We start from the raw sequence: 25,182 nt of genomic DNA, 5'->3' as shown, positions 1-25,182 counted from the left end.
TTTTTTTTTTTTTGGTGCATTTCAATAACACATCACCACTTGCAGGCCCAGCATAGTAGACTGAAACAATTTGAGTTGTTTTTTTTCGTATGGAAAAATGAGTTTCTGGAGATGAGAGCACACTGTAGAAATGATATAAAAGAATATTTTGTGAAGAAAATGTGCTTTTATGAAGACAAGGGCTAAAAATCTGTACTTGGCCATCAGTCGATTGTACTTTGCAAGCCTAAAGCAATTTTTGTCTAAGTAAGTTGATGTTTCCCATGATCTGTATGCAATAAATAAAAGAAATTTGAAAAATCAGCTGAATTAATATGCACATGTGATAGACATAGGCAAATAAAGAGCTAAATAAAGGTAGCTATTATCTGTTCTTGTCTTAAAATCATGCATAAGGAATATTGTGCATATAAGATCAACTGGTAAGACTGGCCAGTTGATTTTAGCAACTGGTAAGGACCCCCCCCCCCCCTCCCATAAAAAAAACCATCAGGCCGCAGCTGAATTCCTACTCTGAGCCTTGTTTGTTCTAGACAAAAAAAATCTCTCCATGATAATGGATAATGTGGGTAAATAGAACCACTTATTACAGATTTATTTGTTTTCGTTTTGTTTTTTAATATTTGGGTCCACCTTGGTTTTGTATTTACAGCCTAAAAATGCTTCCCATACCAGCAATCTAAATGTCCAACGCAATAAACCGCATCCTTTGTCCTTTTAAGGGTAATGGGTGGTTGCTAAAGAAAAAAAAAAAAGAAAGAAAGAAGAAGAAGCCAAGCCCCTTTGCACCAGACAGGCTTCTCCCTTTTAGTCAGATCCAGAGACGTGAGCTGATCTCCATATTCCCTCCCCCCCTTCTTCTTCCATTGGCTTCTCCAACTCCTCCCACTGGTGATTTCACCAATGCCGCATGTGATCCACGCCCCCTCCTCGCCTCCTTTCCCTCGTCCTCTTCCTTACTGTCCCCGTCTTCTTCCAGACAGACCCTGCCCTTTCCTTTCTGTCGCCCTGTCTGTGGGATCTGTTGTTGTGGACCGGGGAGGCTGACAATGGCAATCTTTCTCCGCCGCTGGCAGTGCTGACCGCCCCCCCCCATCCTCCTGGGCCCTCCTGCTTTGGCCTTGGGAGCGCATGTGAGTACGATCTAATCTAAGCTGCTCATTTGTTTTTGTGGGATCGTGTTTCTGCCTTCGCATCTTGTTTGGAGTCCTCCGTAATGCGATGGACCGAGGGGGGGGGGGGGGGAGAAGGGGAGGAAGCGGATGAATAATTGATTGGCCCATCTCAAGCAGCAGCTGCGCGCTGATAAATCACAGAGCCTCTTATTTCGGATCATCTCGCGTTCTTTTGTGGCAGCATATCTCAATCAAAATTTCGTGGACGCATTTTCTCTTTTTTTCCAGCTCATTTATGCATTAAAAAAATATTCTGCTGTGCTCTGATTCTTTGCTGCTTCCTCCTGCAGCCCACTCAGTTCTCCATTTTGGCTCTGAGCTGGCTGCCGGCTGGGCTCTGTGGCAGGTGGGCATCTCTGCTGCAGTCTGAGGGGCTGTGCTCTGCAAACAGCCATCCACGCTCTTTTGTTTAGAGGATTAAAAGGGGGGGATTTTTGATTGCATGTCTGATCTGAATTTGTATAGACTTTTGCAGCTGGGATGCTCTCCGGGGCTCATAAATCAGCAAGCTGCATGCCTGTCTCAGCCCATGATTACTTGGGGAGATTGCACTGCAGCAACAGCAAATGGCAATGCATCACTCCCGCACCGTTGGCCTAGACTGGGGAGCTGACACCTTTGTGGTTCCCTTTCGTCATCTGGTGTTGCTACTTCTTCGGACAAACATTTACCTTCACGAGACCAGATTATAGAGGCGTTGAGCTGGTTCTCCTCTCGGATGGCAGCTTTCACTGGGTCACCGAGAGGTTGCCAGACGGCCCTGGATGCTGCGCCAGAGGGCAGATACTTAGCAGTTGTTGCATGTTTGTGTCAAGGGTTCAGCTTTCCCTCGGAGTTTTCTTACTCGGGGTGATGGACTTTAGATTGTCGTTTTTAAATGAAATGCTCTTTCAGAGGAGGCCTGACTGAAGATAAAATTTCAAATCGGTTTCAGAAAATGCACGACAGTTAGTTTGGCCTGATACGGCATGACCTTTGAACCCTGATTTGATCAGAAACAAACATGTGACAGTAGAGACGATCCATAACGGACGGCATAAAATCGGCACACGTTGTGAAAATATTCATTGACTGAATGACCAAAAAAAAAACCCCACAGATGCACTGTTTACTGTTAATTGTTATTCGTACTCGTCTTTGCTTTATTATGTTGTTTGAGGCGTGATCTAGTTTGGTCGCCTTGTGTGCAAATATGTCAGTGTCGCTGTGTCACAGTTTTTACACAAAAAACTAAAACAAAAATGGATCCAATCTTTTATCTTTTGCTTTGATTTCAAGAAGACAAGGGGGAAAATTGTTCCAACCGCCAGTGAAATAGATCATAGTTGTTATTCCATTGTTAACAGTCAGCCTTCAGTCAGCCATCCACTTTGATGTCAGACTGATGGCTCAAGAAAAACTCAAAACTAAGAGTTCCCACCATTTGAAGTCTAAAAGTGCATCGACTCAGCCTGTTTTTTTTTGGGTTTTTTTGTTGTTTTTTTGTTTTGAGGAAGAAAACAATAATTCATGTACATTTTTTGGGGATATATTGTTTTTAATCCATTAAATTAGAGAAAATCTGGTTAAATCTGGTCAAATCTGAATTGGCAGGGCAAACTTCAAAGAAAAACAGAAAATTGGCGTCAGTCTCAAAATCAGCTGTCTTTTAAAGACATAACTAAGGATAGTTTTTAAGCAGTGTTGTGGTAATAAGAGTTATAGGTGGTTCTATAGCCGTTTTCACAACATGACCCAGGTTTTATTTATTTATTTTTTTGGCCAGAAATATTTTGTATATGGCTGAATTTGTCTTTACTGTAAATATGGGAAAGCCTTTCTTTTCCCCCAGGCAGCTGACTAGCAGTGGGCAGCAACAAGTGGGGGAGGGGCACTGATGTGTCACACTGCGCAGCATGCTATCAGAGAACACACTGGTCACTCCAGCACTTTCTCTGGTATCTTATTAAAATTACTTTTTTTTTATTGCATTAAAATTTTTATGTTTGTTTTTTAAAGATCTAGCCAAGTCTGGACCTTTTTAACATACTCCTTGCCTCTCATATAACTCATGAATACTTAACCGCTTCTTAATTGAGCTTCACTACAGTGCACAGCCATGCATTTATACTGGCCATCATAATAAAACAAATAAATGTGTAATGACCAATGAAAGAGAAAATAAGGGGGTCAATAATGACATTTAATCACAACAACTGGATTTGTTGCATTCTCAAACTTGGAAATCTTATCAGCACTTTTGTTCTGCTAAAAAGCTGAGAAAACCCGTTACGCTGATCAGAGCCAGTTATCAGGGGTTTCACCTATCTGAATCATTTTAATATGCATCGCTTAATCTATAATTTACAACAGGTTTTTTAAAAAGAAGCTATGCCAACGCTCTTTCATTCTCTGTCGTCTCTAAAAATCTTAGCTTCACCAAACCAGTCAAATATAATTTCAAATACACTTTTAAAATAGTTGATTCATTGATTCTGAACATTCACTTATCATGCAGTCATGGATCACGCTGTGATTCTAAAAGGCTCAAGGATTTATTCATCTCCCTTCACACACTGACCCTTTTTTTTAATCGCATAACTAGGCTAATAATTGTCACCTTTTGTTCCATATTCAAGACAATATAACATCAACGTTTTAACGCTTCCCACAATCCGAGGCCCCGGCGTTGTTCTGTTGCTCTCTCTGCAGGTGGACGAATATTGCAGGCACTGCCAATGCGTTGATCGACCTTTCGCAGAGTCTGCAGTGCATGTTGTGCCTGCAGACACAACGCCGGCATGCCGCATTGTCTCCTGCCACCGTCATATCACGGCGGGGGGGGGGTCACATGGCGCCGTATCTGCCAACATGACACGGCCGCTTTGTCACATCGCCACTCGGCGGTTGTCACAGTTCATCGGGCTAACGGATAAGATTACACGACGTTTTTAAGTTTTAAAGTGCACTAGAATAAGTTTGAATTTGTTGAGCAAATGCAAATATATTGCGCATAAAATGGCAGTTGGTGTCGGGAAGCAAATTCAATAAATATAAAACGCAGAGCTGAGGGTTTCTCAAGATGAACTCTCACATGTTAAAATATTGGGATAGAAGCAGGAGGGGTCCAAAACCGTCTTGTTATGCTTTCTTCCCGTAGCCAACAGCCAACATTCATCCCAAAGTTCATTGCCGTGCCCCTTCTGACAAAGGCCGATGCGTTCAGACAGATTCCTTCAACGGAGGCAGCCAACTGTGAGCAGCAGGGCCAGTCAGTTTTTGTACGTGGTACGGCGTTACGCGGACAATGACTGATGACTCATCATGGCGCTATAGCAACCCCGATGGCCTCACCGGCGTCTTTTTAAAAAAAAAAAAACACACAAAAAAAAACAACGTGGGCGACTCCCAGACGTCACAAACAGTTCCTGCTCCCTGGATTGTTCCTGCCATCCCAAATTAAACAGTGCAGTCAGTATGCCTGACCCATGCTTAAACCAGGTTCCACATTAGACCGTGCTTGTTTCTAGATTTACTGTTTAGCCAATTCTGCTTTAAAACAATAAGACATGAAGCTCAAATAAACACAGAGCACTTCAGGTAAGATAGAGAGCAGTACCAGAAGTGTTAACCTCCCTTTATTCTGTCCTCTTTCTTTCAGCCCGGCTACTATTTACTTCTGCGTGATGCACCGCTGCTTTCCTACGAACTAGAAACCGTCCGAGCAGGCTGCCGGGACAATTACTGCGTGAAGACATGTGAGCGAGTGGGTGAAAAAATAAACTGCGGTCTATTTTTAAGCCCCGTCTTGACAGCATATCACGGAGGGCCGACACTTGTGATTTCAGGTCAGCGAGGCTTTTGCCAAAGTCTGCTTGTCCAGCGGACGGCCAGCAGCTGAAATAAAGCGTCCCCGGGTCTCCTGGCTGGTTTGTTATGGGCGCAGTGCAGCAGAACCTGCTGAGCAGCGCAACGACAGAGGGTTGGCTAGCAGAGAGGGAGAAAATTGGTTTAAATATTTATTAGGGAGGCACGATATGGCTGCATTAACATCATAACAAAAAAAAAATTCTACCCTACCAGTATGGGTGCCATAAGTAAAACTGAGCTGATATTAATGACCAATGTTCGTCTCCATCCTGTTGCAGTTTGTGTACGTGTTTCTGGAGGATGGGGGGTTAGCCATGTGGTATTTGTTTGAGCATGTGATGGTGATGCAGCAAAGGATTGTGGGCTGTTTACCTGAAGCAAAGACACCAAGTCGGCTGTTTGGCTGCGTTTTCTTTATGGTAAAAATGTACATAACATATTTAGGGAAATATTGGTCATCGGCCATGACAGCTATATTAATCTCAGATGTCGATATTGGTGCAAATTGTCATATTGGGCCACATCTGAAAATATTCAAATTTATTATTTTCCAATTATACACCCTTGCAAAATGAATGAAGTTGTAGAAATGATATTGTGGGCAAAATATGCTTATTAAATGCAAATCACTTTAATCAACCACTTTCCTACCAAATTTGATAATGTTGATTTATTTATTTTGTTGTGCAATGACCACAGGTTTAACATTTGAACCAGAAATGGGTGGCACTAACTCGAAATTGTGGCTGTAAATATATATATTTTTTTCTTCAAACCAATTGGATCTCAACTGCAAAAAAAAAAAGAAAAAGAAAAAATGATGCTAGATATCCATACTGACGCTGAATGGGTAATATGTTAGGTCCAAAAGGATGCCACATCATTTGATGGATATGGAAATGATCCACCCACAGAGAGCATAATCTGAAGTCACAGGGAGAACTGAAAATGAGATTCGGAAGGCTGGTCCAGTCTGCTGAAATGTCATTGCTTCAACTCAAAATGGTAGTCAGTAGCTTGTATGCATGCCTGACAACATCCGGGGGCTGCTCCTTATGAGAGGACAGATGGTGTCCGGCGGGTATCTCCTCTCATCCTGACCAGGAGACAACTGAGCTGCTGGAAACTCTGAGGTGAATCCTGCTAACATAGGATGGACCTAAACATGGTGTCCTGGAGAGGTTCTGTTGGATTTAGGTCATGGGAGCTTGGAGGCAAGCCATTGGTACCGATTCCTTCATCCTCCAGGAATTCCCTGCAGGCTCTTACCGCATGAGACTGGGCATTATCACGCACCAGGAGGAAACCAGGACCCATCGCCCCAGAAAAGGGTCTAACAATGGGTCTGAGGATGTCATCCTGATACCTGACGCCTGTCAGCGTGTCACCATTTGCCTCCCCAGACCAGCACTGGGGAAAGTTTATACGTTCAGCACGTGTTCTTCAGACCCCTGTCCTGTCTATCACATAAGCTCAGAGTGAATCTCCTCTCATCTGTAAAAAAAAACAACAACAACAATGCTGAACCTGGGAATTCTGATGTTGACCTGCAAATGCCAGTCGAGTGCCACGGTGCCAAGCAGTGAGCGCAGGGCCTATTGGAGGATGTCAGATCCTCAGGAAGTCTGTTTTTAATGGTTCGGTCAGAGATATTGATGCCAGTGGCATGCTGGTGGTCACTTTCTAGGGCTTTGGCCATTACCCATCATCCTTACATCCTTTCAGGGTTAAGGACTCCCGACGTCCAGCACTCGATATTATCACGCTCTCTACTCTTTTCCACCAGTGTATTTTCTGCGCACGCGAAAAGAGTTTCGCTTTACCACAGATGTACGTTGAACGAACTGGATGGTGTCATCGGAATCTGTTAGATCCACTAATCCAGATGGCAGACAGGACTTGACCCTGCAGGAGGGCGTTAAGCCACTTAACTGTAAATACAGGGAGAGAGTGCCAAATGATACTTTGCAGTCAAACAGCTGAATTAGCAAACATTTGCATTCTTCCCCATGGCAGAATTAGCATTACTCGTGCTAATGGAAAAGATAGAGTTAACATTTACGAGGCGGCCATTGTTCATTTGCATAAATGACGTTGGCCTCTAGACACGCTTACGTTCGATCAAAACAGGTTGCTCACTCTGCAAATCTAGTTTCTTTTGCTTTGATGCAAATGTTGAAACATCTGGAAATGTCATATTAAGTCAACTCCCCTGTTTCATTTTAGACCAATCAGGCTATAGGATGTTTTTTTTTTTTTTTTGTTTTTTGTTTTTTTGTAAAAGGTAACAAGTAAATCTTACAGAGCTTTGGACCAATGGTTGCATACATTAATCATTTGCATTGATTTAGTCTATCTAAATGATTTTATGTGTACGCGTTTCTCTAATCATTTAGCATTTCTTTTAGGATTGGTGTCAAGCAGACTGTTTATAAAGAAAGGCGATCGTTCTGCGGCGAGGCGAGTGGGAGGCACAGAGCCAAGGATGGCTGCTGGGAGAAGCAGGGAGGAAGGGAAGCGAAGGTGGGGGAGATGGTTGCAATCCAAAAAGGCTGCGCGGCCAGCGAGCCGAGAGGGGGAGGAGCCTGGAGGCTTTGGCTCATCCAGCTTCCTCCTGATGTCACTGTCCATGCTGCAGGAAAGACGGCACCGGCAGGGGAGGGTCCTGCCGGGGGGGAGATGAGGAGAGGGGGAGGCTTATGGGGTTGGGGCGAGGCCTCGTTGTGTGGACAGTGAAAAAGGGGCTCTGCTTCTGATCACTTGGGAAGCGGGAAACAATGGAGCCTGTGTGCCGGGGAAGGTCCTCCTGGTTGCGAGATGTCTGTGGTTAAGATGAAGCCTGCTGACCCTGACGACTAAAAGAGGAAGAAAAAAAAAAAAGAGACAGTGATAAAAGATGAAGTCTGGTATGTAGCTGTGAGCAGAGCTGGAATGCCGTTGTGTGAGGCTGTTTTCGTTGCTGAGAGAGGAACAGCTGCATTTGCGGCCCGCTGGATCTAGTGAGACAGGCAGAGCAGTCCCCCCCCCCTTCAACCCGGCAGGCAGACAGGTGGTTCCTGAACTCAGCCTGCTAGGAGTCAAGGGGAAGGAACAGGAAGGAATTTGGGGAGGGGTTATAAAGCTTCCTTTTTCCTTTTTCTTACTCTCAAAGAAATAAAGATTGATGTATTAAAGGCAAAGGTATGAGCTACAAGTGTGGACGTTAGGGACGTCAATTAAGCCATTGTCAACTTAAATTATAACAGGAAATCAGATTCGAACTAATACTGAGTGCATGTGTGGACCCAGCATCATCTTGTCAGTGTGTTGCTCTGGAGAGAGCAGGATGTCCTTGTTCTATTCATTTCCTTTCTGATTCTGATTCTGACTAAAGCTGCAGAATGTATTAGATTCCAGTATCTTAATCACAAAAGGGCTTTGTAGTTTTATAAGCCATGCGTTAGAACTCTGCTTCTAAATAATACATTTGGCCACTCGGACTTGATCTTCACTGTCATTCACGGTTAGGTTTGGAATGGATCCTAGTGACCGAGATGGTAAACCTCAGGGAGAGTGGCGGGGACATAATGAGGGAAAAGTGAGAGACTTGTGATGATTGACGTTGATTGCAACCAACGCACATTTTCTTCACAATATTTGGCAATAATCTGAAATTTCATACATCCTTACATCCTTAACTTTTAAGCTATCTGATTTTCTGTAATCAGTTGGTAGGAAAAAAAATATTCTTAAGGATAGAGTACTGTCTTTAACAGGCTATTGTTTGGGTGTGGTCTTTTGTTTACTGTTTAAATTGTGATATTTGCACAATTATTTTTCCTGTTGAGTTCACTTTTTATGATGTTTGCTAAAAGAAGGACGCATTGTGTGTGATAGGAAGAGAGACACCAAGCTGTTGGCCAGAGATTAGAATCGGCCAATTTCAGCAGGTCAAATATAGAAAAATCTGTCTTCTTTCCACTATTGCGTGTGACAGAACTAGTCGCTCCAATCGTTTTGGGTTCATAAACATCATCCAACCGTATGTGCTTGATTGCAGGGCGTTTGGGTTTGATAAAAACTTGATAAAGGTTAGGGAACTAAGACCTCTACCTCAGTCCTTTTTCTTTGTTTTTCACTTGTAATCTTTTCAGTTATAAATATAAATCAGAATTTGCCAATTTTGCTGTTTTTAGATTCGTTTGAGTAACGGTGTAAGTAAGGATCACTAATTGGGCATTTGTCTAACGATGCTTCTTTTATAAGAAGCAAAGAAAGCGAGCTGTTTCCTTATATTTTAAAGAAAAACGTGTGTGTCTTCACATAGTTCCTGGTCTTTATTTGCTCTTTCTCTCAGACTGTGTGAAATCCGACTCAGACGTAAAATACAGGTCGATGCTTTCGTATCCGTCGTTATCGCTCTCAGTGATGCGACACGTCTGCCCAATGTTTTTGGATCTGATTTAATCCCTTGTGGCTCGCATGTACAACCTGACAGATGCGCAAACGCATAAGTTAATCTGTGCTTGACCCAGTGATATGGTTTGATTTAAGCAGAGAGCCAGCATCTCACCCTCTTATCTGGACTGCATGTAAATAATAGACCCGACGCCGTACATTGCAAATTCTTACCAGGAATCAAACACGAGGTGCTTCGTGGCCTGTTTTTAAAACATTTGTCCAGAGCAGTCGGAGCACGGGGATATCAGGTCAAGGCAGATTTTATGACTCATTGTTTCACCCTGTGCTTTTGATCACATGCTTTCCTTTTCTGCTTTAACTGGTTGGACTTTGTCCCATTTCAAGTCAAATGACCTTTGACTGACAGTCTTAAACCTTTTGACAAACTTTTGTTTAAAGAACGGGAGCATAACATACCAGCTGGTACAGGGTTTAAGGGAGGTTTTATAATCCCAGCAAAACTATGAGTCACTTCCTCCTCAGTTGGTTCAAGCAAACACACCCTCCTCGTCCTTTATGGCTGTTTCCTCCAAGGTTTTTTATTTTTTTTCTCAACATTTCCTCTGTTTCTTCCTCTTCATGTGTGCAGGTTAAGTGGTCCCCTTGCCCGCCTCTCTTTTTTGAATGTCTCTCATCATGGCTAAGCGTGAGACCGGCAGCACCAGCCCCGTGGTCAGACAGATAGACAAGCAGTTCCTGGTCTGCAGCATCTGTTTGGACCGGTATCACAACCCCAAGGTTCTGCCCTGCCTGCACACATTCTGTGAGAAGTAAGACCTCTGTCACTCAAATCAGATTTTACGTTTATTTTCAAGTGACGAGAAAACTGTGACTAATATGACAGAAAACATAATTTAGTTTCAGGGAACCCGTTTCCCCCTTTTTTTTATTCCTTCCTTCCTTCCTTCCTTCCTTCCTTCCTTCCTTCCTTCCTTCCTTCCTTCCTTCCTTCCAGCATGTGACCTTTTTTGTTTCCTTCCTTCCTCCCTCCCTCCCCCCTCGCATGTGACCTTTTTTGTTTCCTTCCTTCCTTTCTTCCTTCCTTGCTTCCTTCCTTCCAGCATGTGGCCTTTTTTGTTTTCTTCATGCCTTCCTTCCTCCCTCCCCCCCCCTTGCATATGACCTTTTTTGTTTCCTTCTCTCCTCCCTCCTTCCCACCTCGCATGTGACCTTCCTTCCTTCCTTCCTTCCTTCCTTCCTTCCTTCCTTCCTTCCTTCCTTCCTTCCTTCCTTCCTTCCTTCCTTCCTTCCTTCCTTCCTTCCTTCCAGCATGTGGCCTTTTTTGTTTTCTTCATGCCTTCTTTCCTCCCTCCCCCTCTCATGTGACCTTTTTTATTTCCTTCATTCCTTCCTCCCTCCCCCTCGGAAGTGACCTTTTTTGTTTCCTTCCTTCCTTCCTTCCTTCCTTCCTTCCTTCCTTCCTTCCTTCCTTCTAGCATGTGGCCTTTTTTTGTTTTCTTCATGCCTTCCTTCCTCCCTCCCCCCTCGCATGTGACCTTTTTTGTTTTCTTCCTTCCTTCCTTGCTTCCTTCCTTCCAGCATGTGACCTTTTTTGTTTTCTTCATGCCTTCCTTCCTCCCTCCCCCCTCGCATGTGACCTTTTTTGTTTTCTTCCTTCCTTCCTTCCTTCCTTCCTTCCTTCCTTCCTTCCTTCCTTCCTTCCTTCCTTCCTTCCTTCCTTCCAGCATGTGACCTTTTTTGTTTTCTTCATGCCTTCCTTCCTCCCTCCCTCCCCCTTGCATATGACCTTTTTGCTTCCTTCCTTCCTCCCTTACTTCCTCCCTCCCTCCCTCCCTCCCCCTTCGCATGTCACTTTTGTGTTTCCTTCCTTCCTTCCTTCCTTCCTTCCTTCCTTCCTTCCAGTATGTGGCCTTTTTTGTTTTCTTCATGCCTTCCTTCCTCCCTCCCCCCTTGCATATATGACCTTTTTTGTTTCCTTCTTTCTTTGTTTCTTTCTTTGTTTCTTTCTTTCTTTCTTTCTTTCTTTCTTTCTTTCTTTCTTTCTTTCTTTCTTTGTTTCTTTCTTTGTTTCCTTCTTTGTTTCTTTCTTTGTTTCTTTCTTTGTTTCCTTCTTTCTTTCTTTGTTTCCTTCTTTGTTTCTTTCTTTGTTTCTTTCTTTCTTTCTTTCCCCTTAGTATGTGACCATTTTTTGTTTATTTCCTTGTTGCCTTTTTTTTTTACCTTCCTTTTGTACTTCTGTTATTCCCTTCCCTTTTCTCCTCCTTTCCTTCCAGTCTCTGGCTTTTCCAAAATGAAGTTAAAGGACTGAGAACTCTGGAGTTTTTCATGAAGAAATGTTTTATTCTGGAACTTCATTCTGTAGTTTACTACATTAGAGCATATTGTGGAGCTTCACAGATTAGTGAAAACAGAAGGAAACAATGATTCTTGACACGTATCTTTATTTCCCTACTTTCCCGTGTTCCTTGCAGATGTCTACAGAACTACATCCCTCCCCAGTCTTTGACGCTGTCCTGTCCAGTGTGCAGACAGACGTCTATCTTGCCGGAGAAGGGCGTGGCAGCCCTACAGAACAACTTCTTCATCACGAACCTGATGGAGGTGTTGCAGCGGGACACCGAATGCAGTCGAGCCGAGGCGTGCAACGTCCTCGAGTCAGCCAATGCTGCCACAACCTGTCAGCCTCTCTCTTGCCCCAACCATGAAGGAAAGGTAAAGCCCGAATAAGAAGACAACCACATAAGCCACTGAGTTTTTCCAATTTTTATTTTTTTTTAATCATCTGTGTGGAGGGATCTGTTGCTCTTTCGCCTGATGCTCTATTGCGCCCTCTGCAGGTAATGGAGTTTTACTGCGAGTCATGTGAGACAGCCATGTGTCTGGAGTGCACAGAGGGGGAACACAGGGAACATGTGACCGTTCCTCTGAGGGATGTGCTGGAGCAGCATAAATTGGTCCTTAAAAACCAGCTTGACACTGTGCGCAACAGGTAGGATTGTCAGGGATTAAATAAATCATACGTTAGAGGTTTCCTTCAGGAGGGTTTTAGAAATGACTGCTAGCAAATAAATGCAGACTAGGACGTTTTTAACCTCCGCGCATCTTTCCGGCAGATTACCTCAGCTGACAGCTGCCATTGGGCTGGTAAATGAGATCTCCAAGCAGCTAATGGAAAGGAAAAACGAGGCAGTGACGGATATCAGCAAGACTTTCGACGAGCTTGAGAAGGCATTACACCAACGCAAGACTGCTCTTATTACCGAGGTGGAAAACATCTGCAGCACCAAGCAGAAGGTCAGAGGGCTATGATTATTATGATTTGTGCCATGGTAAAAGAAACCAATGCTATAATTTGAAGCACATTAGCTCAAGCAATACTGTGCCTTTTTTCAAAAGTGTTCACACCCTTGAGTTTTTCCAAATGGTCTCCCATTGCAACCACAAACTTCAGGGTATGTTTGAGGGAATTTGTATAACAGGCCAGCACAAAGTAGCCCAGATTTGTGAACGAGTACAAAGAGACAACATTCAGTTTAAAAAAAAAATACATGTGTATTTGTACTTGGTCCATATGAGTCAATACTTTGCAAAAAAAAAAAAGTCCAGACTGCATTCACAGCTAGGGTATGCTTCTACCAGCCTTGCCCATTAACACCAAATGCTTTGGTAATTCATCATTAACAACATCGCACAAGCCGGGTTTGATTTAAAAGGTGCATGTGGTAAATACAGCAGTGTTGCCACAGAGTCTCATTTAAATTTCCTGGTATTTACATCCATCTTTCCATCAACTCTGACCAGCCTCCTTGTCCCGGCTTAAAAAAGCATGCCTAAAGCAAGCTACGGCCACCGTCTTGTTTCATGTTAATGCGTTGACTTTTCTTACTACCACGAAAGGTGTTTCAAACGTGACTTGTGTGAACTTTAAATGGCACTTTATAGGAAGCAGCGACTTTCTTTTAGATGCTTATACTTAAAGGTAATATTGGAGGGTTGCACAAGTAACACCCCTCACGCAAACAAATTCCTTCCCACCTGAGTCGTTTATCTCTGCAGCTCCTCCCGAGTTAGCATGGGCATTTTTTACGCTTACCGCTCTCCTTGCCTGGCCTGCCATGCTTTGGTCTTTTCTTTTAATTTTCAGTTAATTGGCGGAACAGCTTGCTGTTAGATGTTTGAAGCCACGTTTAAAGACTTACCCACCCCCGCTGTAAAACTCACCACAACTTCCTTGAGCGGCACGATGCTGCTTGTTCACCAATGTTCTCTAACAAACCTCAGGTGGCAACACCGAAAATCTCTTTTGGTACAGAGGTTTAATCACACTCAGATGGACTCTACTTACCAACGAGGCGATTTTCTGAAGGCAGTTGGTTGCACTGTTTTTTTATTTGGGGGTGTCAGAGTAAAGAGGGCTAAATGTTCCGCACCTCTTAGTACCAATTTACAAGTACGTGCTGGTTTGTGTTGGTCCCATCAGTAAAAAAAAATCCCATTTCTATAAAACGACTTTTGTGATTTACTGCGGTTGTGAATACTTATCCAAGGCGCGTCATCCATCCATCCATTTTCTGACCCACTTAATCCCTCATGGGGTCGCGGGGGTTGCTGGTGCCTATCTCCAGCGTTCACTGGGCGGGAGGCGGGGTACACCCTGGACAGGTTGCCAGTCTGTCGCAGGGTAACACAGAGACAAACAGGACAAACAACCATTCATTCACGCACACACTCACACCTAAGGACAATGTAGAGAGGCTAATTAACATAACAGTCATGTTTTTGGACTGTGGGAGGAAGCCGGAGTACCTGGAGAGAACCCACGCATGCACAGGGAGAACATGCAACCTCGATGCAGAAAGACCCAGGGTTGGATTTGAACCCAGAACCTTCTTGCTGCAAGAAGGTTCTGTGCCACTGTGCCAATGTGCAGCCCCCCAAGACGCGTCATGTGCATGCTTAACGTGTCATGTGTCTGTTGATGGCATTTTAGGTGCTTCAGGCCCAGCTGACCTCTTTGCTTCATGGCAAAGAGAACATCGAAAGCAGCTGCAGCTTCACGGAGCACGCTCTCAGCCACGGCAGCGCCACCGAGATCCTGCTGGTTCAGAAGCAGATGGGCGAGCGGGTCAGCGCCCTGGCGAGGCACAGCTTCCCCGAGCATCCCCACGAGAACGGACACCTGGAATGCCAGGTGGAGACGGACGGACTCAGGCGCTCTATTCAGAACCTGGGGGTCCTCATCACGACGGGGGCCGTGGGCCACACCAGCGTCGCCACTGGCGAAGGCCTGCGGCACGCGGTGGTCGGCCAGCACACCACCGTCACGGTCACCACCAAAGACAAGGACGGAGAGCTGGTGAAGTCGGGGAACGCCCTTCTGAAGGCGGAGATAGCTTCGGCGGACGGCGTTTGCACCGAAGCCGAGGTGGTGGACAACAAGAACGGCACCTACGAGGTCGGCTACTCCCTCCGCTCCGAGGGGGAGTTCACCTTCTCCCTGCTGCTGTACGAGCAGCCCGTGAGGGGGAGTCCGTTCCGCCTCCGGGCCGTCAAGCCGTCGGACGTCCTGCAGTCGCCGGAGGACGTGAAGAGGCGGGTGAAGTCTCCCAGCGGAGGAGGGGGCCACGTCCGGCAGAAGGCCGTGCGCAGGCCCTCCAGCATGTACAGCACCACCAAGAAGAAGGAAAACCCGATAGAGGACGAGCTGATCTACAGAGTCGGTGGGTGGGGAAACCATTAGTCAGGGTTCCCAGGGGTCCTTGAAATCCTTGAAAGTTTGTGAATCTGAAAAAATAAATTCAAGGCCCTTGAAAGTTCTTGAAAACAGCCAAAAAAACACCTTGTCCTTTAAAGTCCTTGAATTTTTTTGTGGGGTTGAAAGTTCACACGGATGACGACTCGTGTGTCATTATTTTACTACCACACGATCTTTTAAAATTATGTTGATTCCTCAGACTTTTAATTTGCAAAAGTACGTTCGCTCTTCTTCGTTAGTTGATAGGCTACGGTTTAGGCCTACGTGCATCCAATAGGTTACATTCACGCAGTGTTGCCAACTCAGCGACTTTGTCACTATATTTAGAGACTTTTCAGACCCCTCCAGCGACTCTTTTTCATAAAAGCAACTAGCGACAAATCTAGCGACTTTTGGAGAATCTTACGTTCTCCCGCTCCCGCAGGAGTCCCTCTCAGCGCTGCAGTCAGAGCCACAGCATGTTTACCCTCAGCGTCCAGACTGAAAATGAAGCGCGCATGCGCCGGGATTGATGGCGCAGTTTGATCATAAATAACTGAATTTGAAATATTTTATCTTAAATAAATAACGGCATTTGTGGACCACAAGAGAAAAAAGAAAATGTTAAAAAAAAGTTCAAAAGAAAAAATTTGTAACTCCGCCATAGTGTCTCTTTATGGTTAATTTTGCCGGTCTCAAACCCGGGTAAGGGAGGAGGGTTAGTAAAATGCACTGAAATTGCAACTTACCTTTAACGAAGGTAACAAAAGCCTGAGAATGATTCAAATATATCTCTGAGCAGCTTTCTGGCAACCGTGGCACTTCAAACAGAAGTCAAAAAATAGCTTAATCAAAGATGAAAGTAAGTGAAACAAATTGATATAATTCTGAACATCTCAATGCTGCACTTTTTTCCATAAAATTCCATGAACAGTAGGCTAATGTACATCTTATATGTAATGTAGTATGGCATAGCCATGTACTGTGGATATAAATGTAGGCTATGAATATGATCAATATCAATGTAGGCTATAAATTAAGTCCACTTTCTTGCATTGCTTCTGACACAACTTCTATGCCGTTTAGTCTTTTATTGAATTTGCACTGTATTAAAATATGATAACCTATTCAGCGGTCACAGTAGGTAAATGCCGCCACGTGTGGTCCTTGAATTTGAGGTAATTGGTCCTGGAAAGTCCTTGAAAGGTCCTTGAATTTGATGTTCACCAAGGTGTGGGAACCCTGATTAGTCCTGCTGTTGTTTTACCTGCTGAGCTGCATGATGCTTCACACAGATGAGCTGGAATGTGCAGTATGAATCGTGTGTGTATGCCAAAGGATCCTAAGGGTCTGCTTACATGACAGGAACAAGGGGGCGGGACAAAGGCGAGTTCACCAACCTTCAGGGCATCTCAGCCTCCAGTAACGGGCGGATCGTGGTGGCAGACAGCAACAACCAGTGTATACAGGTATTTCTTCACCGTAATCTGAAACCAATACACTGCAAAAACTGATCTAAAAAGAAGTAAAATGTTCTTAAAGTTAGTGTATTTGTCCTTGATTTGAGCAGGTAAATAAGACTATCTGCCAATGGAATGAGTATTTTGACCCCTAAAATAAGATAATTAGACAGCCTGCACTTGAAATAAGATGATGGAAATGAATTGTTCTTATTTTAAGTGCAAAAGTCTTATTCCACTGGCAGATCATATTATTAACCTGCTCAAATCAAGGACAAATACACTAACTTTAACAACATTTTACTTCTTTTTAGATCCGTTTTTGCAGTGTAGATCTCTATTCACTTCTCTCTGCAGTTATTCTGATTTCCCTGTCTTTGTGTGTAGGTGTTTTCTAACGACGGCCAGTTCAAGATGAGGTTCGGTGTGCGGGGCCGATCCCCGGGACAGTTGCAGCGTCCCACGGGCGTCACGGTGGACATGAACGGAGACATAATTGTGGCCGACTACGACAACCGATGGATTAGTATTTTCTCCTCAGACGGCAAGTTTAAGGTGAGCACCGGTCCCCGGGCCAGCGTCTGTCTTCGACACAAACGTGCGAATAATGCAAGCGGAATGACCGACGTCTCCCTTTGGCCGCCACAGAATAAGATCGGTGCCGGGAGGTTGATGGGACCCAAAGGCGTGGCCGTGGATAAGAACGGACATATAATCGCCGTCGATAACAAAGCCTGCTGTGTCTTCATCTTCCAGTCCAATGGGAAGCTGGTGACAAAGTTTGGAGCCAGGGGAACCTCAGAGAGGCACTTTGCAGGTATTTCCTGCCGTCCAGTGTAACGTGCGGTGTGGCTGTTTTTAATCTGTGCGTGCTTTCAGTGGGAGACGCGCTTCAAATGAAGCAGCATGAAATGGGCCAGATTTACACGTTTTACTCTTTTTCTTTTGTTTAAAAGTGCCTCAGTGGTCAGCATGCTACTGTGCCTTTAAGTCTGGAGTCTGCACATTTACTTTAACTTTTTTACTGATTACCAGGAGGTTTATGCAGCTTGAAGTTTTCACATTTTTGCCATATCACTGCCTTAAACCACTTTTTCTTTTTAGGATTTTAAGTGATAGACAAACTTAAAGTAGCATATAGTTGTGATGTGGAAGAAGAACTGATACATGGCTGTTAACTGAAACGAATGTTCTCTGCCTGCTTCTCATTGGCCGTGTTTGCATGGATGTTTAAGTTTTTTTTAATACGCATTTTGAAGTATGCAGAATTTGAAATGTCTCCCCCGATCTCGCGGAAAAAGTTTTTACGTTGTTTTTTTTTGGCTTTTCTGTGAAAAAGTTAATGCACAAAACTGGAGATGGAAACACAGTTCTCATAACGTGCATAAAAATGCATTTTCTTCCTTCACGTCTCCGAATAGCATGTAACATCTCAAATACTAGCCAAGGCAAGTTTATTTATTATGCACTTTTCATTAACAAGATGATTCAAAGTGCTTTACATGAACAGAAAAACATTACAGAAGGAAATATTACATAGGAAGATAAAAAGCACATTACAGTAAAAAAATGAATAAGTTAAGTAAAATTTTGACTAGACTTCTTTCGTACATGAACAAACATACAGAACTCATAAAATCACAGTACTTAATTGTTTCTATTCATAATAAGAAATAAGCCAGGTAAATTCTATGGGGTTTGTGATCTAAAGTAGTTTTGTCCAATTTTTCTAATTCTACAACTAGAATAACTCATTTTGTTTCATTTTTTTTTTCAGTCGAACAAGCTTCATCACTAACATTTTAAAGCTTAATTATTTCTATTCATATATTACCAACAGAAAAACCTTACATTAAGCTATGTAAATCTTTACTAGTTGTCATGACAGAACAATTACAACTAACCCGATAGCAACACAGACCTTAAAATCTCCCTCCGATTTTTTTTCCTAGATGTGTGGTTCATGCTAGTTCACTACATCTACTTCCTGTTCATTACAACAATGCATAACGTCAACTTTGTGAAGCCTGGTTAATTCAGTCCAAACCAGTAGATGGAAAAATAATTAATTTCGCTCAGAATTTGCATAACAATTGGATGGAGACATAGCTACTGATGCCCCTTAATAAAATCTGGTGCAACCCTCAGAAGGTAATCCATAAACCAAGTATAGAGAGGATGGGACACACGCAAAACTGCTAAGAAGTGGCAGCCAATCCTGACTGACAGACTGGACAGAGAGAGCATTTATCAGAGAGGGAGCCAAGAGGTCCAGTTTGACTTCTGAGGAGCTGCAGAGACCCACAGCTCAGGTGGAATGATCTGTTGACAGGGTGAGTGTCATTTGTGCTCCCCACATATCTGGCATTTATGGAGGAGGGCCAAGAAGGAAGCTGTGAAAGAACGATGAAAAGTCCAGTTTGTAGTTTGGGAGAGATGATAAACATGTTAAGGGAGGAGCATTTCCAACTGCACCATGACCCAGAAGATCCCCACAGGGAAACGGGATGGTGGCAGCATCGTGCTGTGGGGACGTTCTGCTTCAGCGGGGATAAATAGGCTGGTCAGACATGACGCGGAAATGGAGATGAATACAGAGCAGTCCTGGAAGAAAACTTTAAAGAGAATGTTCCAAAAAAAGTAAAAAAAAACAATAAAGCAACTGGACTTGTTTTTCGTAGTTGAAGACGTTTCGCTTCCTATCCAGGAAGCTTTCTCAATTCAAAAAGTCTGGAGTAATGTGTAGTAACAAGCTTTATACTACTGCCAAACAAAGGCCTTGTAATGGCTTAGATAACATGCAAATTCAACAGAAACAGGTCCACCCCTTAGTAATGGGCGGTCGTTAAAGCCATTAAGCCAGCAGATTGAGCCGAAACTGGTCCACTCCTCTGTAACGAGGAGTCGTTAGGGTTGTTATTGGCTTGTCTTAAAGGAGCGATGTTTTGATCACTCGTATGAGGGTGAGAATTGAGGTGATGATTGGCCGGAATTAACCCTATTGCTGACCATAGACCATGACCTGGATGACTGAGAATCTTCACCAGTTTAAAAAAAAATGCAAAAGATCTGTGACTGGGGTGGATGTTTTCATCCCCAGTCAGGAAAATGATCCTAACAATGCAGCTGGAGCTGTAAATGTGTTAAAAAGGCACCATCAGAGTCCAGACCCAAATCCTGTTGACCATCAGATGTTCACAGATGGTCTTGGTCCAGTCTGACATAGGATGACCTACGTTCTGCAAAGATAATTTTTGTTTCTAGATGTGTAAAGTTGCTAGAGACCTACCCCCAAAAAAGACTTGCAGGATAAATGAAAGGTTGGTGGTTCCCCAAAGAAATTTATTTATTTTTTCTTCTTTAAAAAAAAAAATAAAAAATTTTCTTTCCACGTCATAATACTGCACCACTTTGTGATGGTCTCTTACATGAAATCCTCAACAAATATATTGCCGTTTGTGGTAATGTGACTACGTTAAAAAGTTCAAGCTGTATAAATCATTCAACAAGTCATACTCACCCTGTGATCCTAACAGAAAAGCAGTCCATTAAGGGGCGCACCTCTGACAGAAACTAATGCATGGAGCAGTATGTTACGCAGCATGTCCTGCTTCACTGAGAGGCTGCAAAGATGATCGTTTGCTTGTGTTTTGGAATCCCTTTGTGTCTGAGCCATTTTAAAGCTGAAACTCACGTGTTCTCTAAATTTTCGATTCTCACTTCTTCTTTTTTTTCTTTTAGAGAAAAGTGGTGCAAACATTGCACTGGAATCAAAGCTTAGTAAATCTGGCCCTCTTTTCAGTAAGTAATGAATTCCTGAATGAGTCTCAACTGGAAAAACAAAATAACTTCTTTCTTTTTTTTTTAAATGTTCATTCATCAGCTCTGTCACACCTCACGTCTCTTTCCCATCCCAACCCATCGATTGTGTCTGAGATGATTCTCTCCTTTTTTGTTTTCAAAGTTTGTGGAACTTCCTGTTGTGCGTTGTGCGATGACTCATGGTTACTCTTTCCCCTTTTTGTTCGCTCTGCTGTTTTCAGGTCCTCACTTTGTGGCTGTCAATAACAAAAATGAGATCGTGGTAACGGACTTTCACAACCATTCAGTCAAGGTAAGGCTCCTTGCCCACATGTCGTCACTCCAAACTGCTGAAAATGTTACAGTTGATGTTGGTGGGCGGGATTAACTTACACACATCAATTTGGTTAGGGTTAATGTTTTATTTATTTTGGGCTTTAATGGTGCGTTTTATATTCAGTCCATGTTTGTCTGTCTGTCTGTCTAAAGCAACACAACTTGGATGCATATTTCGGAGTTTTTATTTTTTATTTTTTTTCCACACATGCAGCTATTTGCAAGTGTGTGGTGTAATTATTGCTGCCTGTTTGATCAGTCTTCTTGTTACTCTCAACTAAATCACTTAAAATGAGTTTTCCTGGCATGGACCCGTAAGAAGATTCCAGAAGCTAAATGTTGTACCTGTTTTAGCCATTCCAAAACCTGTTTGGCATCATTGTCCTGTTAAATCGGCCAGAAGTTTCCACATTGCGGCACAGATCTGTGCTTCAATGTGGAAACATGTGGGCAACCGTATCGATGTGTAAATAATATTTCCACATCGATACATTTGCATTCCATGTTTATGATGAACTCACTCCTCTATGGACCGGGAAACTGCTGTTCCAGCTTCTTCCAGTCTGATAACCATGAGCCGTGGTGGTCACTGGGTTGCTTTTGAGCACCTTCATTTTCTTTCTTTTGATGGCGATAGCTTGGGTCAGATGAGTTAAAACTTCGACACAGCTGGGTGTTCCAACAGGACTATGACCCCAAACAAACATCAGGAATGGCTTTGAAATAATAAGCATCTTACATTAAGCTTCTGGAATGACCCTGACCTCTAGATTTATGCACTATGCTCCAAAACCAGGCCAGTTCCCAGGCACCAAAAGATATTTTTTATAAACTCAATTCTGCTAACAATAGTGGTAAAATACCAAGCTTCAGCACTTTTCAGAAGAGTTGAAGCTGTTATAGCAGCAAAAGAAGCAGCAATCACATATTGAACCGTATGGATCAAGAATGTGATGTCACTTGAGTTCATATGCAAATCAAAGCAAGTGAGCTTTACTTTTGGCAGTATAGTGTGCATTGAATAGGATATAAAACAATGCAAATTAGGGCTGAACGATTTTGGAAAATAATCTAATTGCGATTTTTTTTTCTTAATATTGCGATTTAATGCGATTTTTTTTTTCCCAGTTTAATTTATCATGTGTTTTAAAATATATACAAACAACAAATCAGTTTCCTCACCGTGCGGATTAGTTGTTAAAAGACCAACAGCATCTAAACTCGGAGCAGAAATGATTGCGTTCTGCCTACAATATATTTCAACCAAAATTGCAATTTTGACTTTTCTCCGCATTAACCACAAGCAACAAAAATGGCCTCTAGATAAAGATGTTTGTAAACAAGGACTATTTTAAATATGAACTTTTAATGTTTCTATTGATCAGAATATTTTTCAAGAGAACAGCTTTTAATTTAATTGGACATCAATCTTTGTTGAACATAAAGTGCAACCAACAAGCAAGTCTATGTATTAAACTGATTGACCAGAACTTAATGCTTTGTATGATTATACAAACTCTAAAACAAGTAATAAAATTAGATTATCTCTTCCCTTCGTTAACATGCAGGGGCTTCTTAATTTGTAAGGTTTTCCTCAAATTATTTTCCAGTCTCCTTTTTTTTTAAACTAAAGGACTACATTGAGTGTTTGAGAACTAGTTGTTTACCCAAACCTACTGAACAACAGAATTCCAGCAGTTGCCGCCTCACCTGACTGGACGTTTTCTTTCAGGTGATTTTTTTTTGGTATGTCCTCCTTTGTCTGCGTGTTTCCTACGGTGAGTAACACGCTTCTCTTGTCTTCTTTTACCACATGTGATCCCGCTGACAGGTGTACAATGCTGACGGGGAGTTCCTCTTTAAATTTGGCTCCCACGGCGAGGGGAACGGCCAGTTCAACGCTCCGACAGGCGTGGCCGTCGACGCCAACGGAAACATCATCGTCGCAGACTGGGGCAACAGCCGCATCCAGGTTCGCTTCGGAACGCCGCCTTCTGTGAATTGGAAAAAGGGGGGACGTATCGGCTGAATGTCAGTTGCTCATCTCAAGTGTGGTCTCTTTTGCTGTAGGTGTTTGACAGCTCAGGGTCCTTCCTCTCCTACATCAACACTTCAGCGGATCCGCTTTACGGCCCCCAGGGCCTGGCCCTGACGTCCGACGGCCACGTGGCGGTGGCCGACTCCGGCAACCACTGCTTTAAGGTCTACCGCTACCTGCAGTAGGGACCCGGGGAGGCCGCCTCCACCACTCAGAGCACTGATGACACAACAAATGTAATCCACAGGGTGCAGCGGCATTTCCAGTACGGCCTTTTGATGTGCACATCAGCATAATCCGCAGACCTTACCGTCAACCTCTTTGACCTTTTTTCATGATGTGCGCTGAAGGTCGATTCTCTTTTTATTCGAGCTCAGCAATGTAGCATCCTCGGGACAAACGGTCACGCGAATCTGTGGGCTTGTTTCGGAGAATTTGTAAAGGCATTTCGTGTGTAATATTATACAACCAGGCTGTCCGTAAAACACTTTAGGATGTAGACAAAAAATATTTAATCAGCTCAAACCTCTCCAGATGCATGAAACGTCTTTTTTCTTTTGGCGACGGCATAGCGCACACTTAGCTGTTTTTACCCTAAAATGCTTACAGTGACGTAAACAATGCTCTGCTTCTTCAGGAATGGAATGCGACGTAACCCTTTCTCATTTGCTGTCATGGAAAAACGTAACCGCCATCCGTGCATTGGTCCGCTGTACGTACTGTATATACTGTACATGAATGTACATTGTGTATATTGGATCACTCTGTATGTAAGTTCTGTTGGATTTTGAAACACGCAGTCTTTTGCCTTTTTCAGAGTGCAGCTGACGACGAAGGATTCTTTTGCATTTGTTTTTTTTTTTTTTTTTTTTTTTTTTTGTAACGTGTGGCAGCTGTTAAAGAAGGAGCTTTTGTAAACACGCCCTGCACATGCGTTAGAGACGAGTGTCATATAAATGCTTATGTAAGCAGCACAATGATAATTTTTGCTCATGGCTGTTGTTTTAGAGGGGATATTATTGTAAAATGCTAACTTATTTTATTTCCTTCTAGCTCAGTCTTTACAGATTATTTTTGTATTTTTTTTCTTTATTATTATTATTATTATTATTACTATTTTTTTTTTTTTTTTACTTCAAACTTTTAAGGGAGAATTGCTCCTTGAAGCAGAATTCACTGATCCAGGATTTGTGCAGATGTGCTGCTAATTTCCACAGCGAATTTACTCAATTTAGGGGGGAAAACATTTTTTTTTTTAGGTTCCACGTTTGAATTTAAATTGTAACCTTTAATCAGTTAGTTAATATGGTTGATTGTCTGGCAATCACACTGCGCAAACCTCAGGACAGGCCTTCAAGTTTATACGAAATGTTAAGGGGACAATGTTAGGAGTTTTTAATGTTTTATGCACAACGTTGTGTTGATTTGGCTGACTAAAATCACACGAAGAACGGGATACGAGTTCTGCTTTAAGGGGTTTGCATTTTTTTGTGGCTTCACAAAAACATTTCTGTACATTGCTATATATATATTAGATGGGATTGGCTTAAGGCTCTAGTCTGAATGATAATTTTATAAGCTACCGTTCTCTTCTGCCTAAGTTCCTCCATGATGCCAAACCACGAGTCTAAAGTGAAGACTCATGCACAGAGGGTGTTGTTGCTGCTATCGCTGCGCCTCCTGTCCATTCATTGTAATGTCAGAGGTACAGCAGCAGGGGAGAGGAAGGATGTGGTCATTGGCTGGCTCCTGGTTCCACCCAGTTATCCACAGCACTGTGTTTGTCATCTAAACACTGACTTCAGACTTTCACTCTGGTGCTTTCTGAGCTCAAATATCACCAGTTAAATAATTGGAAGTTTTTTTTTTTTTTTTTAATGCATCAAATCTGTTGTTTGACCTGTTGCCAAACAGTCATGACGTCTTTTAAGAGTCAAATGCCTTTTTAACTTTTTTTTTTTTTTTTTTTTTTTTTAGGTGTGTTTAATGTTTTTCCCACCTTACCCATATTTTTTTTTAATTTTCTCTTTGAATATGCACTGGTAATAAAAGCACATGGTTTACTGAACTATAGTAAAGAATATTTTGTTTGCTTTTTTGAACAATAAACCTAATCTTGTAATTGTAGTGAAGAGGATAAAAAGAGTAAATAAAGTAGAATAATTTATAATTTGTGGAATAATTTACAATTTATTTCAATGGTCTATAGTCTATTTCTATCACAATTTCACCTTCGACTTAATTTTTCATTTCTGTTTAGTTACAATACTTAGAAAAGCCAGCTTGTTAAGCATTGACCTTTTCACCTTACCGGGAGCCAATAGCTGTCTGCTGACCCATTATAATACGGACCAAAGCTTTTTATGTATTAAAATCCCTTTCTTCTAA

General features: G+C 42.7%; 1 protein-coding gene across 3 annotated transcripts; it reads left to right on the top strand.

Annotated features, from left to right (window-relative positions):
• The first annotated feature begins 949 nt into the window (after nucleotides 1–949).
• On the top strand, nucleotides 950–24,867 carry LOC105938011 (tripartite motif-containing protein 3). 3 transcript variants are annotated; one of them, XM_036149551.1, is made up of 13 exons: nucleotides 951–1,133; nucleotides 10,054–10,234; nucleotides 11,897–12,137; nucleotides 12,263–12,414; nucleotides 12,539–12,719; nucleotides 14,416–15,145; nucleotides 16,525–16,628; nucleotides 17,007–17,174; nucleotides 17,268–17,436; nucleotides 20,361–20,420; nucleotides 20,663–20,733; nucleotides 22,588–22,728; nucleotides 22,827–24,867. In XM_036149551.1, exons 2-13 carry the CDS (start codon nucleotides 10,089–10,091, stop codon nucleotides 22,977–22,979), a joined length of 2,316 nt encoding a protein of 771 aa, XP_036005444.1. In that variant the 5' UTR covers nucleotides 951–1,133; nucleotides 10,054–10,088; the 3' UTR covers nucleotides 22,980–24,867. The 3 variants fall into 3 exon arrangements, with proteins under 3 accessions (XP_036005446.1, XP_036005444.1, XP_036005445.1); XM_036149552.1 differs by lacking the exon at nucleotides 951–1,133 and adding an exon at nucleotides 7,781–7,930; XM_036149553.1 differs by lacking the exon at nucleotides 20,361–20,420 and having other exon boundaries at nucleotides 950–1,133.
• Nucleotides 24,868–25,182: the final 315 nt, after the last annotated feature.

This window comes from Fundulus heteroclitus, chromosome 18 (genome assembly GCF_011125445.2).
Source record: "Fundulus heteroclitus isolate FHET01 chromosome 18, MU-UCD_Fhet_4.1, whole genome shotgun sequence".
NCBI classification, from domain to species: Eukaryota; Metazoa; Chordata; class Actinopteri; order Cyprinodontiformes; family Fundulidae; genus Fundulus; species Fundulus heteroclitus.
This window is presented reverse-complemented; position numbering and strand designations above follow the sequence as displayed.

What these genes read in the sequence shown, in the direction of transcription:
- LOC105938011 (XM_036149551.1), top strand. Translation starts at nt 10,089, where the DNA reads ATGTCTCTCATCATGGCTAAGCGTGAGACCGGCAGCACCAGCCCCGTG. An exon ending in CTGCACACATTCTGTGAGAA is followed by an intron (nt 10,235 to 11,896) that starts GTAAGACCTCTG and finishes TGTTCCTTGCAG; the next exon opens with ATGTCTACAGAACTACATCC. An exon ending in CGAGCTGATCTACAGAGTCG is followed by an intron (nt 15,146 to 16,524) that starts GTGGGTGGGGAA and finishes CTTACATGACAG; the next exon opens with GAACAAGGGGGCGGGACAAA.